The sequence below is a fragment of the Porites lutea genome, chromosome 2 (assembly GCF_958299795.1).
Source record: "Porites lutea chromosome 2, jaPorLute2.1, whole genome shotgun sequence".
NCBI lineage: Eukaryota > Metazoa > Cnidaria > Anthozoa > Scleractinia > Poritidae > Porites > Porites lutea.
Genome location: NC_133202.1, coordinates 19,166,755 through 19,180,318, shown reverse-complemented (window position 1 = coordinate 19,180,318; position 13,564 = coordinate 19,166,755). Strand labels below are relative to the sequence as shown.

General features: G+C 39.7%; 1 protein-coding gene and 1 pseudogene across 1 annotated transcript in view; both read right to left on the bottom strand.

Moving 5' to 3' along the window:
* LOC140927963 (pseudouridylate synthase RPUSD2-like) overlaps positions 1 to 13,564 on the bottom strand; it is a 122,835-nt gene that overhangs the window by 10,011 nt on the left and 99,260 nt on the right. Inside the window, exon 12 of the mRNA XM_073377669.1 lies at positions 8,086 to 8,304. Within this exon, the coding sequence (XP_073233770.1) occupies positions 8,086 to 8,304 (219 nt within the window). The remainder of the gene's footprint in view (positions 1 to 8,085; positions 8,305 to 13,564) is intronic.
* LOC140927589 (uncharacterized) lies at positions 10,308 to 11,831 on the bottom strand (annotated as a pseudogene).

The following is a 13,564-nucleotide window of genomic DNA, read 5'->3' as shown; positions in this document are numbered from 1 at the left end:
TTAATTCCGTGTCGTTTTTTGTAGAGAAAGAAATGTACAATTGAGTGTCATCGGCATAAAAGTGAAATTGCATTTCATGGAAATGTAGAATGTCGGCCAGTGGTGCTGTGTAGAGTACATACAGAACCGGTCCAAGGACAGAACCTTGAGGTAGACCGCACTTGAGCTCGCGAGACTGTGATCTACACCCTTCCATTCACGCAAATTGCGAGCGATTAGTAAGGTAGGAGCGAAACCATTCCAGAGCTATGCCAGAGATAGAGTAGTTAGAGAGCAATCTTGTAAGGAGGATATCGTGATCCACAGTGTCGAAGGCAGTAGACAGGTCTAACAGTAGAAGCATGACACAGTGACGTTTATCAAGGGCAACAAAAATGTCATTATGAACGCGCACAAGGGCGGTTTCACAACTGTAGAAAGGTTTGTAGACAGATTGTAGCGGCTCATTTAGCTGGTTAACTTCTAAATATTTTTGAAGACCTACTGCAACGACCTTTTCAATAATTTTTGAGATCACCTTGAGGTTTGAAATAGGTCTGTAGTTTGCAAGAACTTCATGATCTAAGTTGGCTTTCTTAAGTAATGGAGATAGAACAGCAGTTTTCAAAGAAGACGGAAAATGACCGGATTCGAGTGACAAGTTGACAATCTTCAGGATAATTGATAAAAGTAAATCGAAGTGCTGCTTCAGTAGGGTGGCGGGAAGCGGATCCAAAATACAGGATTTCATGATGATATTGTTAGCAATGTTCGACAGTTCGATGTTAGATGGTGGTGCAAAATTTACAAGCTGACAGGTTAGTGGTGAAGTATCTAGGGTTCTGAAGAAATCAGGAATTACAGGTGTACCAAGATTACTTCTGATATTGACGATTTTCTCCTCAAAAAAAGTGGATGAATTTATTGGCGAGATTAACTGCAGAAGAGCTGACTGGGAAAAGTTTTTCTGCTTTCCTGTGAAGAAGACGAGTAATTGTGCGAAACAGGGTTTTGCTGTCACTTTCAGCTGGATAGACAAGGCTAGAATAGTAATCCATTTTTGATTTGAAAATGGTGTTCTTTACAACAGTGCGTTGGTCGGTATGAGATTGATAGTCGGAAGTGAGTCGGGAACGACGCCATCGCCTTTCAAGCCTACGACAAAAAAAATGAATAAATGCTTATCCCTGAAGAGCAGTTTTACCTCTAGTATTCCATTGGTTCGCTGGTACTTGTCAATGACAACAGTGTAGCTTTGCTATGCGCTACAAGTTCAGCCACAGGATATGCGGTTAACACAAACATGTCTATAATTTTGCCAATTAAAATTCGTTGGTGACTGGTTTGTGAGTTAGAGAGAAAAAGTTAGAAGTGAGAAGACAGAGAGTAGAAATAGTCGCCGTAATAGGAAAAAAGAAGAACAAAGTCAGTCTTAATACATCACGTTAATAAACCTCTTTCGCTTGTATGTCTTGTTTCCCTATAGCGGTCCCAGGGGAACTTGAAACTTTGTCTTTTCATAAATTACGCGTAGATATGAACGTGAATAAGACAAGATTTGAAAGAAACAGTTTCCTAGAGCATTATCACTTGACCTGTATTGGAAAAACAAAATATACAAGCCAAAGAGGTGTATTGCTTGGCAAGGCATTTAGTTCGCTAGAAGCGCCCAACAAAGTATACCCTTTCAAAAAATTCAGGATTTTTCAAAATTCCTTTACAGCCATTACTGAATTCAGTTCTCAAGTAAACAACTGCTGGATAAGCCCTTTCGGAAGCATCTCAAACTTATGAATTTGGTAAGCACATACGGATGGGACTGTCGTTGAATACCTGGCATAACATCGGGTACTAAAATGATCTTCAGAGCTTTAAAACCGTTAATAAACAATTTCCATTCACCCAGACCTTCTCCTTCCAAGCGTTTATCTTAATTGACCTTTCCAAAAAACAGATCTTGGCAGAGGATCTTCATGTTGATTTTGAAAAGCGTTAATAGCCTAACAGGATCGAAGAATTTGGCGGACAGTTCCAGTACCGATCGTTTGGCAAATGGAGAGACTGGACTATCTCATCTCTCGTTTGCCTCCTGTCTCAAAAGGTCTCGAACGCTGCGTTCACAACAGAGTTGTGGACCATATCGCTTCTCAGCTTCAAAAGTTGCAGTTCGGGTTTTTAAAGGGCAAATCCACCACAGCTCAGTTACTTCAAGTCCTTCACAACATAGGCGTAAAGCTTGATAAGCGAGTGCAGGTTGATGCTATCTATCTTGAATTCGCTAAAGCTTTCGACCGGGTTAACCACAAACTACTGCTCAAGAAGGTCCACCGATTCGGCATACATGGTACCCTGTTGTCATGATTGGAAGACTATCTTACTGACCGCGTCCAAAGGGTCACCGTTCTCGAGGTCAACTCTAAATCTCTCCCTGTGTTATCAGGTGTGCCGCAAGGATCAATACTTGGTCCACTCTTGTTTCTCATATATGTAAGTGATCTTCCTGACGTGGCATCCTCAACATCTGTTGCTCTCCCTGCTGACGACACTAAGTGCTACCAGACAATCGAAAGCATGGAGGATGGTGCCTGCCTACAGCGCGACGTCGACCACATTAACCAATGGTGTGATCTCTGGCAAATGGATCTAAATCAATTCAAGTGCGGGCTACTATCTATTACCAGATGCTAGCCCATTTCACTTCCCCTATCAATAATGCGATGTCCAAGTTAAGACGATGGAAGCTCAGAAGGACCTTGGGGTTTTTGTTACTAAACATCTGAAATGGAACTCTTGGCTTTCTGTGCAGATCAGATTTCGACACTCATGACCAGCGAGCTCGCAAGCTACTTTACCTGTCATTACTTCGCATATTGCTCGCAGTTGTGGGCTCCTCAAGTTGTTAATCTTATCCTTGACATCGAAAGAATTCAGCGACGCGCAACAAAAATCATTGTCTTTGCCGTGTATAGGTCTCACGTTAGTTATGAGCAGAGACCTTTACAGAGACAGAAACTACTACTTAGATCTAGTGTACGTATTCAAACGTTTAAGTAGTCTATCGTATCCTTTTACTTCAGTCATGAATTCCACTAGACCCAGGCGCACTGTCTCCTCCAAGGGTACGCTGTTGAATACGATTAGGGCAACACCGTCACCTTTGAGAACAGTTTTTACTGTAGAGCCCCAAGAATCTGGAGTACTTTACCAGCCCCCCTCGGCAACACTGACTGCAGTAGCGCGCTTCAAGAAAGATCTTTTTAACTACCACTTGTATCTCACGAAGTCTATTTATGATGTTGACACCCCCCAGACCTTTAAGAGTGTGTATTAGTGCCACACTAGTCAGCCATTGAACAGCTTGCTCGTTCGTATGTGTTGTTGATTTTTTATCGATGTCCTCCACAATTCTGTTTTGCATTTCCATTTCTTTTTCTGTGGTTTCTAAAGTATTCTCATTCTTCTTAGTTGTATTACTAGTTTTCATTTCTTCTTTTTTCTGGACGTCGTAGTGGAGCTTGCTCTGTGAGTGATCCAGGCCTCTTGATCCATCTGTGAGTGATCCAGGCCTCCTCTCCCCCTTTTCATTGCGGGAAATCCCCATGGTTTCACGGCGTTTCCTTTCTTCGTCCTGATTTATTCTTTTGCAAAGTGACCGACTGTTAGAATTTCACTTGCGCAACGAAAATCCCCCTTCATTCATGATTTCCTGTTTATTGTCTTGAAGGTTCATGTCATTATTATCATGTAAAACACTTCTCTTCTTTAGAACATTATGACAGTCTTATTTAGCCAGACAAGCTTCGTCACTTACTCCTAACAATTCAAAACATTTCTGAAAAGCATAACTCAAATCTAACGGTCAGTTAAGGAGGTGTGAAAAGTGGCAAGTCGCCAGAACAAAGATCCCATTGCAGTCTTATATAAGATCGACGTGAAGACTTTCAAGTCGAGGTAAAGACAGTTAATTCGATACAAATTTATTAACGGCAGCTTTGCTTTAGCCCTGGCAAAAACTATATAGCATTGCATTAAGGGTTGGGCTGGCCAATTAACTTCAAACGTCATCGTATTTGTAAAACATACGGCGGACAAAGCCTACAAAACTTATCTGCAGGTGAGACGAGATACCAATGTTCTCTTACCTCGATTTTCGGCGCTTTGAAGCAAATCGGCAAGGTTAATTTTCTCTTAAAAGTACTTCTGCTGTCCACATTTATCGCCAAGAGTATTTGTTTCCGCAAAAACAACCGGACCAATTTGTTTTGTCGCGATCGTTTTGCTAAGAAACTACGGACACCAATCAAATCGATACAAATACGGCAAAATAGGGATCACTTTTCGCTTAGTGACCGACTGCGAATTCTCACAAAAAAACCTCGCTTTCCATAGACTTAATGGGAGCTTCGCCAACTTTGGAGTACCGGCAAATAGTCGCTCAAAAGAGGAGCGGAACCCCATACCGTATTTACCCGTGTATAATGCGCGCCCGTGATAATAGGCACCCTAATTTTTGACCACGTTATTCTAAAAAAAAAGATTTCAAGATAAACACCAAGAATTAAAACTTCTATGTTTCCATTTAATTAACAAGAGCTGGGAGTTCATTAATGACATGCTTACATGTTTACTTACTTACTTACTTAAACTACAAATATCGCATGCACCGAGCACCTATTTACACGCCTTTCTATTTAATAAAAGTCAAACGTTTTACAAATCTTGTAACTTGAAGTCCCTATTACCTAGTATACTTAAATTCATAAATAACAGCAATTCATAAACAGTACCGGTATTTCTCCTCACAGCTCTGCTGGTAGCTTGAGTATTGCATTCGATTCAAGTAAAATGTTCAGTGTCTTTAAACAACGCATTCCTAAACAGCGAAACCTTCAAATTCTGACTCAGAGTCTGATTCAAATAGGTTTTCGATGCTTGAATCATCAAGTTCGTGAGTGTTCTCGGTTGAATTGTAAACCAGTTCATCTTCTGATCTATCCAAATTGTTTGTGATGCCACACTTCAGAAAGAGGCAGCGATCATTTCTGATGGAATGGCATTCCACGCTTGCGAAATCCACGAACAGATCAGTTCCTCCGAAGCCTTCTTTTGTCGTCCAGTGGCGGTAAATTCGTGAGTTCCGTCAGCCATCCACTGCATCCACCGCTTTCGGACTCCATCTTTAAACGGTTTGTTTAAAGATACATCGAGCGGTTGGAGAAGGGAGGTTAACCCGCCAGGAATAACAGCAAGTTCAGTGTTCTCGCGTTTGAAGGACGTTTTCACAGTATCTGTCACGTGAGCTTCAAATGAGTCGTAAACAAGCAAGCTCTTTCTTCTCCCCAGGCCACCGATCCGTGCACACCATACTTTTTCGATCCACACTTTCATCTGCTCTGAATCCATCCATCCTTTCTGTTTGGCTGAAACAACGACTCCATGCTTGTTGTTGATCTTAGGGATGGTTTTCCTCTTGAAGATTAACATCGGTTTCAGTTTTGATCCATCGCCGCAGCACGCCAACACAACTGTTACTCGATTCTTCTCATTCCCCCTGGTACGTATTTTGATGGTTTTCTCGCCGGTGTTGTTTACAGTACAGTTCGGTGGCATGTCGAAGGTCAATGGAGTTTCGTTCATGTTAGCGATGAGATGCAGTGGGAAGTTGTGTTCTTTACGGCGATCAATGATGTAGCGATGAAATCGGATTATCTTCTCCTCGTAATCATCTGGAAGACGTTGTGCTAATGTTGTTTTCTGTTGAAGTGACAGACCGTTCCTCTTCATGAAGCGCTGACACCAGTGATTGCCAGCTTTGAAATGTCCTTCAGGAATTCCGTACTTCTCGTTCTTGGCTAGTTCGAGGGCTTTCAGTAGCACAATGGATGATAGAATGGCAAGACCGTTATTTCTTTTCTCGGTAATCCAAGCCAGCAGATCGACCTCCAACTCCGGCCATGCAGCTTTCTTTCCGCGGTTAGCACGCTTCAGTCGAGGCATCTTCTCGAGGTTTTCTTTACTTTTCCGCCAGAGTCTGACATTACTCTCGGAAACACCAAACTCACGCTCGGCAGCACGATTGCCATGTTGCTCTGCAAACTGGATTATTCTTAACTTGTCGGACACAGTGTAACTTTGACGTTTCACAGTGGTAAGTTTCGTAGCCATGATCGCTATAGTGACAATCTGACATGTTGTTTTCCTCGATCAGCTGTTTCTTAAATAGGCATTTTAATTTATTCATGGATCGAAATTGAAAACAGTTCATTGGTAGTTTACTTTACTGCGTTTATTAAACACCAATTACTGCAAAGTTTTTGTCTTCTTTTGTTTTCTTGACCAAACAATGGAATCCGTGTATAATACGCATCATAAATTTGAAGGTCGATTTCAGGGAAAAAAAGTGCGCATTATACACGGGTATTAAAAACCTATCGATGCCAAACAACTCGGTTCTGACGTCAGTCTACGCCTTACCGCACACACTCTGGGGAGTACGGGTGAAAAACCTCAGTAGGGTAGGGAAGGGAGCCCAGACATGACACTGCGTTTCGTTTTTGGCGCAAAATTAACCATTTTTGGGGCAACCTACGGAGTTGCTCGAGTAAAAATCTATATTGGAGACAAAATTTTTGGAAAAAATTTTCTAAGGATTTGCTTTTTGCTTGGTGATTTTTTTTGGTCGCACTTCAGGAGCAACCTAGTCTCTCTCGCTGTCAAAATTTTGACAGATGAATATATGCGTGAAAACTTATGCAGCATCTAGAAATTTGTTTGCCAACAACTGAAGCCTTTTTTCATTTGTTATGTTTTAAAATTATCTTGTTCTTGTAGTGCCGCCACAAAATTAAATACAACTGCTGTCAAGTTTCTTTTACTGTTTTTCCAAACTGAATTGTTTCTTTGGTTTTTCGGCGAGGAAAGTGTCGTAAGGCAGATGGCTACGTCTGTGACAGTTCATGCAGGCTCCTAAGGCGGATTATAGGAAAGATCTTTAAACAGACGTATGCAGACGTATGGCTAAGAATTTGTTCCAGTACTATGATCGAACTTGACTTATAATTTTCTCTTTTTGTTTTAAAATCAGTTAAGTATTTAGTTAAGTTTTTGAGGGGTAAATCAATATATCATTGTATCATTTTAAAAGTAAAGCCACATTATTTATATCAAGCGCTTGGTGGCCGCTTAATAGAGGTGACAAAGATAGCACTCTCGTCGGAATGGCTAAAAGGTGTCCGCGGCCACGTGAAGGAGGTGCCCGCTTAATAGAGGTTTCATTTACAATTCTTTTTTATTGCTGTCCATTTAATAGAGGAAGGACGTCTAATAGGTGGCCGTTTAAAGGAGGTTCTATTGTAGTTCGATCTATGTGTTATGCTGAATGTATAATGACAATCGAACTGGTTAGGTGAAGTAGGCTCAAAGGCGGAAGCTGTGCCTACAAAAATACTGAGTCGAGCTACTAAAAATGAAATTTGTAACGTAGTTCTATTACTAGTTCTTAGTTAGGGATAAAACAGAACACGTTAAAAACTAAACAATTTTTGGATTCGGGAAATCTTACTTTGCACCATCGAATGGCGTTGATAGGAAAGAAACTCTATCAGTGGCCTTCCTTGAACCATGTCTACAAAGTAATATTAAGGAACAACCAAAAAGTATAAAAAGAAAAAAAAAAGGATAAAGCAGGGCTGAATTTTTAGCTTCCGTCTCCTCGCTTAAAAATGTATATATATTAAAATCAATAAACGCTTGGCACCTGTTATTAACGATGAATGAAAGTAATGTAAAACCTGATTTAATTTGTATAAGGAAAAGCATTTTTATCCCCCATTTATAGAGCGTTTTATCAAAAGAAACCTTCTTTAGTTTGAAAGATTCATAGTTTATTTGATGTGCTTGTCTCTATTTTTAAATTCCGAGAGGCCATCAAATACGCCAGGCAGGAATTAAAAGTACACTGTGTCATGAGTAGGAGAAAAATCCATGAAAGCAATTAACACCAAGAAATTGCTTCCCGTTGTTTAGACTTATGCAAACCTACCTGCTATTCCATTCTAGGTATATTTGCGCTTATGATAATACAGCAATATCATAAATAATACTTACTTTGTAAGAGAGTGCATGGAGAAACATAGTTAGTTCACTACGTGTAGGGTCACTGCGTATGATATGACACTCGCTACAATCTTTATCATGATACTGGTTACAGTTACTATTTTCCTCGCTATCGGATGATAACGTTCCACTGTCTTTCTCTTGGCTGGCCATCCGTGCAATAGCATCCGTTTTGTTTCTGTCAAGCTTCTCTGTTAACTCAGACATCACCTTAAAAATAGATTAAAAGAATACTTTGGTACTTGGTTTGGGCTTGTTCGATTCCGTACATCTTATTTTTGTATAATTAATAAAAAGACGCAGGCCTAAATTTTTTCCTATCATTTTTACAGAGAGTTTTCACTCACCTGGTCAGCATCTACAAAAGAAAGTTTATACGTAAGGAAAGAGTCCAACCCCCACAGGATTGACTTGGAACACCAAATTGGCCGCCGTGAAAACACTCCATTATCTGTACTACAAAAATCGGTTATGGGATGCAAGTGCCTAGTTGCATAAATCAGATGTAACATTTAAGGGTATACATACAATGAGGGACAAACGTGTTGACATACTTCTCTTAAATGGGCCCTTTTTCGCTTCAAAAACTTTACTGCGAACAGTACACAGTACCACAATGTATTGCAAAGCAGTGAATAGATGATTAAAAAAATTACTCTACTAGCAACAGTCAAAAAAAAAGAAAAGTAACCTAACTTTACACAAAATAACCATGATGATTATATATTTAAAACTTATTGCCAGCACAGGAGAGGTTTCCATCAATTAACTTGCCTTTAACAAAGTCAAAAAGAGGTCAATGTTCGGGATTTTCTGTTCGAATCTAATATGTCTCTTTCCCAGGAGAATGAAATAATTGAAAATTAGAGTTGTTTTGTCTCCTGGATTGTAGCCATAGAGTATGCTTAATTCATGTGCAAGGTAACCGTCTCCGCTTTGATCATTCCACCAGGAGATTATGTTTGCCCAGAACCTGTTAATTTCAGTACAATTGACTAGGATATGGGGAAGTGTTTCTTAAGAGTTACAAGGAACGCAAAGCGGGGAGTTAGAAATTTTCATCATATGTAACTAGCTGCCGTACGGTAAAAAATAGTGCCTTATACTTTACTTGAACATACATAATTTAATATCCTTGGTTAAGCGGAAAGGCAGTGTGTAGATAGCTTTTAGCTTGTTAGGATCTAAAAATGGGCCCTTTTACACAGTGGACATACCTATTATCTCCTGTATGTCCAAACCCCCTGCCCCAAAAATCAATGTTGTATTTTAGACCCTCTTGTCTTTCATTTACTTCAAACAACATTGTTTTTGGAGGGAGGGGGTTTACGGCGTTCAAATAGAACGAAATAATATATGAATGAAATTGTTGATAAAAGCACTCGTTTTAGACAATTGTCTGAAATATTGATCTATGTTTTCCGGCTTGATTCTTGACGCTGCTAAATTTTTGCTTTATGAAGTTTCTCCACGGGATAAGTTGTTTGTTTATGAATAACAATTTATAAATTTTCGTCGTGATTTGTAGTTTACATACAATAAAATGAACGAAACGTATGCCATTACTTAATTTTGTATTCTCGCACAGATCCCAGACTCGTACCCAGTCGCTATTTAAGTGTTTTTTGGGGTGAGAGAAGATGGGAGATTAGGTTGAGGCGGGCGCGGGGTCTCATGGAAGGGAAGAAGGAAAAATAGCGCGCGCGCGTCTCAACCTAATCCCCAATCTTCTCTCACCCCAAAAAACACTTAAATGGCGACTGGGTACGAGTCTGCGCAGGTCCCTGATACCCTGTGGGGTCGAGAGAAAATCATTTCTGTTGTGCTCACTGCCGTTGCTGCTGATGCAATGCTTTCACAAGTAATCTCAATAGTGGAAAAATGATAGGAACACCAAGGTATAATGAAAATAGTTCTGGTGAATGGTTAACTTAAGCGAATGAAGTACTACAGAGTAACGGAGGAGACATGCACTATTTTTGACATCGTGCCATCGAGACCTATTAGTGAAAGGACGTGGACAATACAGGAGCCCATAAGTGTTGGGCCAGCCAACACCTTTTCAAACCTCACATCCAAACGTTTGGCGTGGGTAGAAGTCGAACACGTTAGAACAGGTTAGCAATGTACTTGTTTAGATGATTGTCTGCCATTTGTTCAGTGGCATGACTTTTTATTGGTGTTAATAATAATATATTAATAATAAAGTCTTTATTCATCAAGAGATAAAAATACATATCTTTTGTTACAAGTAAGTGTAAGAAATTTTAAAAAGTTAAAAAGTAAGAATTAAAAAATATATACCGGTATATATATCTAGTATATTACATAGCTAATTCATATTTAAAAACTAAACGATTAATAAAAGAGTTTTTAAAGCGCAAAGTGTTAATCTTAGGTTTAAAACAAGTTTCTTTCCTAAGATTGTAGCTGGAGGGTTTAACACGAGGCATAATAGATAAAAGTGGATGTCCTTTGGCATTGGAAACTTTTCTGAAAATTTTACGGTTTTGCTTCTCTAAGAAATCATAAACACTTGAAGGCTTAGACGTATATTTCCTTTTAAAACAGCGGTCTAAGAAACATTGTAGACAGATAAAGCGTAATTAATATTATGTAGAACTATAGTATTAAAGAGAAGGTCTATTTCTGACTGATTGTACCCTTCTTTGCGCAGCGTTCTAAGGATATGTAGGGATTTGTTAGCTTTAATAAGTTTGTTCTTCACGTGCACTGAAAATTTGCTGTCACATTGGAAGGTGACGCCCAAAATCTCAACTTCTTTACAGCCTGGTGTTGGATGGACAACTAGTTCATTTTCCAGCTCATAACTCACATAATGCCAAAGAAATCGTTTTTAAGATAGACACACCAATTTTTGTCATCGGCCAAACCCCAATTATTTTCGCCAAGAAGTAAACTTGATGACAAGGAGAGCAAGAATTGACACGTGATCGGTGACGACAGTACGCTGGAAAATGTTTCGTTTTCATACGCTAATTCCTCACGAAAGGAAAGACAAGATTGCACTAGGTGGAAAGTGCTTCACAAGACGTATTCTTGGTGAGTAAAAATTGCAGCGATGTGGTGTAAATAAGAACGTTTTTTGAAGAAAACATAGCTGATTTATTTTCGGAACAAATGATTACAATACAGCTTGGCAAGGAAAAAATCATTGACATTCTCGAAGATCAACATCCATACTTCAATCAAAGTGCTTCAAACGGCGTCTTGGTAAGCTTTATAAATGAAAATACATGCAACGGATGCACCGCGTTCAAAGTATTCATTTCAATCCTCTTTATCGTTCTTCAAATTCCTTATCAACAAGCCGAAGTGAGAATGTTGAATGGAGATTTGCCATCGAAAAGGAACCTCTGAATGCTTCGGTTGTAAACCAGACAGCGTGTCAGGTTTATACTCGTCGTAATTATTTTGCGGACATTTTTGAAAAACTTCGCTAATAAGTGGTCAAGGTCACCAGCAGCTAAATCCAAAAGTTCTACGTTTCCCTTGTTTACTGAAGAAAAATAACGCTGAAATGTTTTCAAGTCACTGAAAGTTTTCCTGGTCGTGTTTTCACTTTTTTGCTCTTTTACGAAACTCTCAATTTCTTCTCGGCTGTTTTCGTAAAGTTGTTCGAAACCAGATAACGCTGTGGCTTCACCGTTTTCCTCATGAGATTCAAGCTCGTCAGGGTAATAGAACTCGCTATCCGAGTGTTCATCCTCACTCATTGTATTTTGTCGCAAAATTGACCTAAATGAAACAAATGCAGCCTTTGGATGAACTTTGGTTTGTTTTGCTAATTTGTATAATCCGTAATGGCCCGTGGGCATTACAGGAGAATAATGCCCTAGCAGCTAGCCAATCAGAGCGCGCGTTTTATCGGCTACAAGCAACAGTCATATAATAAGAGGTCATAACAGAATAATGTTACGAAACGTGGCAAATTAACCGTTGTAACAAGAAGGAAGCAGTGCTTTCCTCAGTTTGAGCTATCGCTTTCATTGAAAGTCAAAGACCAGTTCATGTTTCAAAGCTCTTCTTTCATTTTTCTTGCCGACAACAGACTAAAACAGGGTTTCGCTTGAGAATATATTCCAAATACACAGACATATGCGCTCACGTCACGCTATTTGCGTTGCGTTATCAAGTCACATGGGATTTCGCGTGGTGGGATTGAAAGTAATTGTTTCCGTGAACACTTTCAATATTTGGTACGCTGTCCTTTGGTTTATATTAAATTGGCCATGAATTTACTTTCCCTTTTCCGTAGTTTCGGTCTTGAACGCAGTGACGGCCGCTCCTTTATGAGGTTCAATATTTCCGTGACCGGACAGTGACTATCCCCACTAAGTGTCAATCCTTACCCTACCCGTGATTATTTGTACCTTAACAATCGAATAAAGTGAAGAACGAGAAATGTTCATTTTATTCAAAATATTTTTAGTGCACATAACCTTGCAATTCAAAAAAAGTTGTACATATGCTTGAGTTTCAGCGTCAATAGTTTGCTTGTAAACCATATCGCCGCCCTTTTCTTACGTCATCACATGATTCGAATTAGCCCAATAATTTGGTCGTGAATAGGTCAATGTCACACCCACCACCAATAACATAATTGTCATTGATTCCTTTAATTTCAGTTAATATAATTCTCATACAGCGCTCAACATGTGTGCAGAAGCACAATTTTGCATTCAGACAATGAGGAAAAAAAATGTCGACACGCTTTTGTAAAATGGCCACTTTTTACAAAATGGGCATACCTTACACGATCCCCTGCGTACCCCCAACCCCTTCCCCCAAAATCGATGTGGTATTTTAGACCCTTGAGTCTTTCTTTTACTTCAAACAACATTGATTTTGGGAATGAAATAATAAATAAAAGAACTTGTTCATAAAAGCACCTGTTTTAGACTAGTGTGTCAGCTACTTTTGTCCCATGACTTATGGAAGTTGCATTAAATCAGTAAGTCGAAGACCCTCGATCATATCTTCGTAACTTTAAGTCCGTGGTACCCCCTTTCATCCCTGTACTAAGTGCTGTTTTTTGGGGTGTTGGTTTTACTTCGACACTTTTTCTCCTAACCCTTTTTGAACTGCTTTCTGTCAGTTTGGGAAATATGCTGAGGCGTTGTGCAATGCTTTTGTAATATGCTGTATAAAACAAGTATAAAGAACAAGTAAGGGCGCCCCACCACGGTCTAAACTTGCGCATGCAACGTCGATCTTCAAAGACTCTAGTACCGTCTCGCTTTACTAAGTTTTCTTTAGTGCTGAAAATAAGTAGGCATCATCGTCAGAGAGTGCAATTCTGGGTGGGTGGGTGGGGGGAGCAGTAGAACCAGTGTAAGACAAACAAACCTTATTCCTCCTCCCACCCCTGGTCCGTTCCCGCCTAGTTCTTTCTGTACTTTTTTTGCGCCCTTAAATGTTCCAGAGTATGTCCCCTCATAGGAGCCAA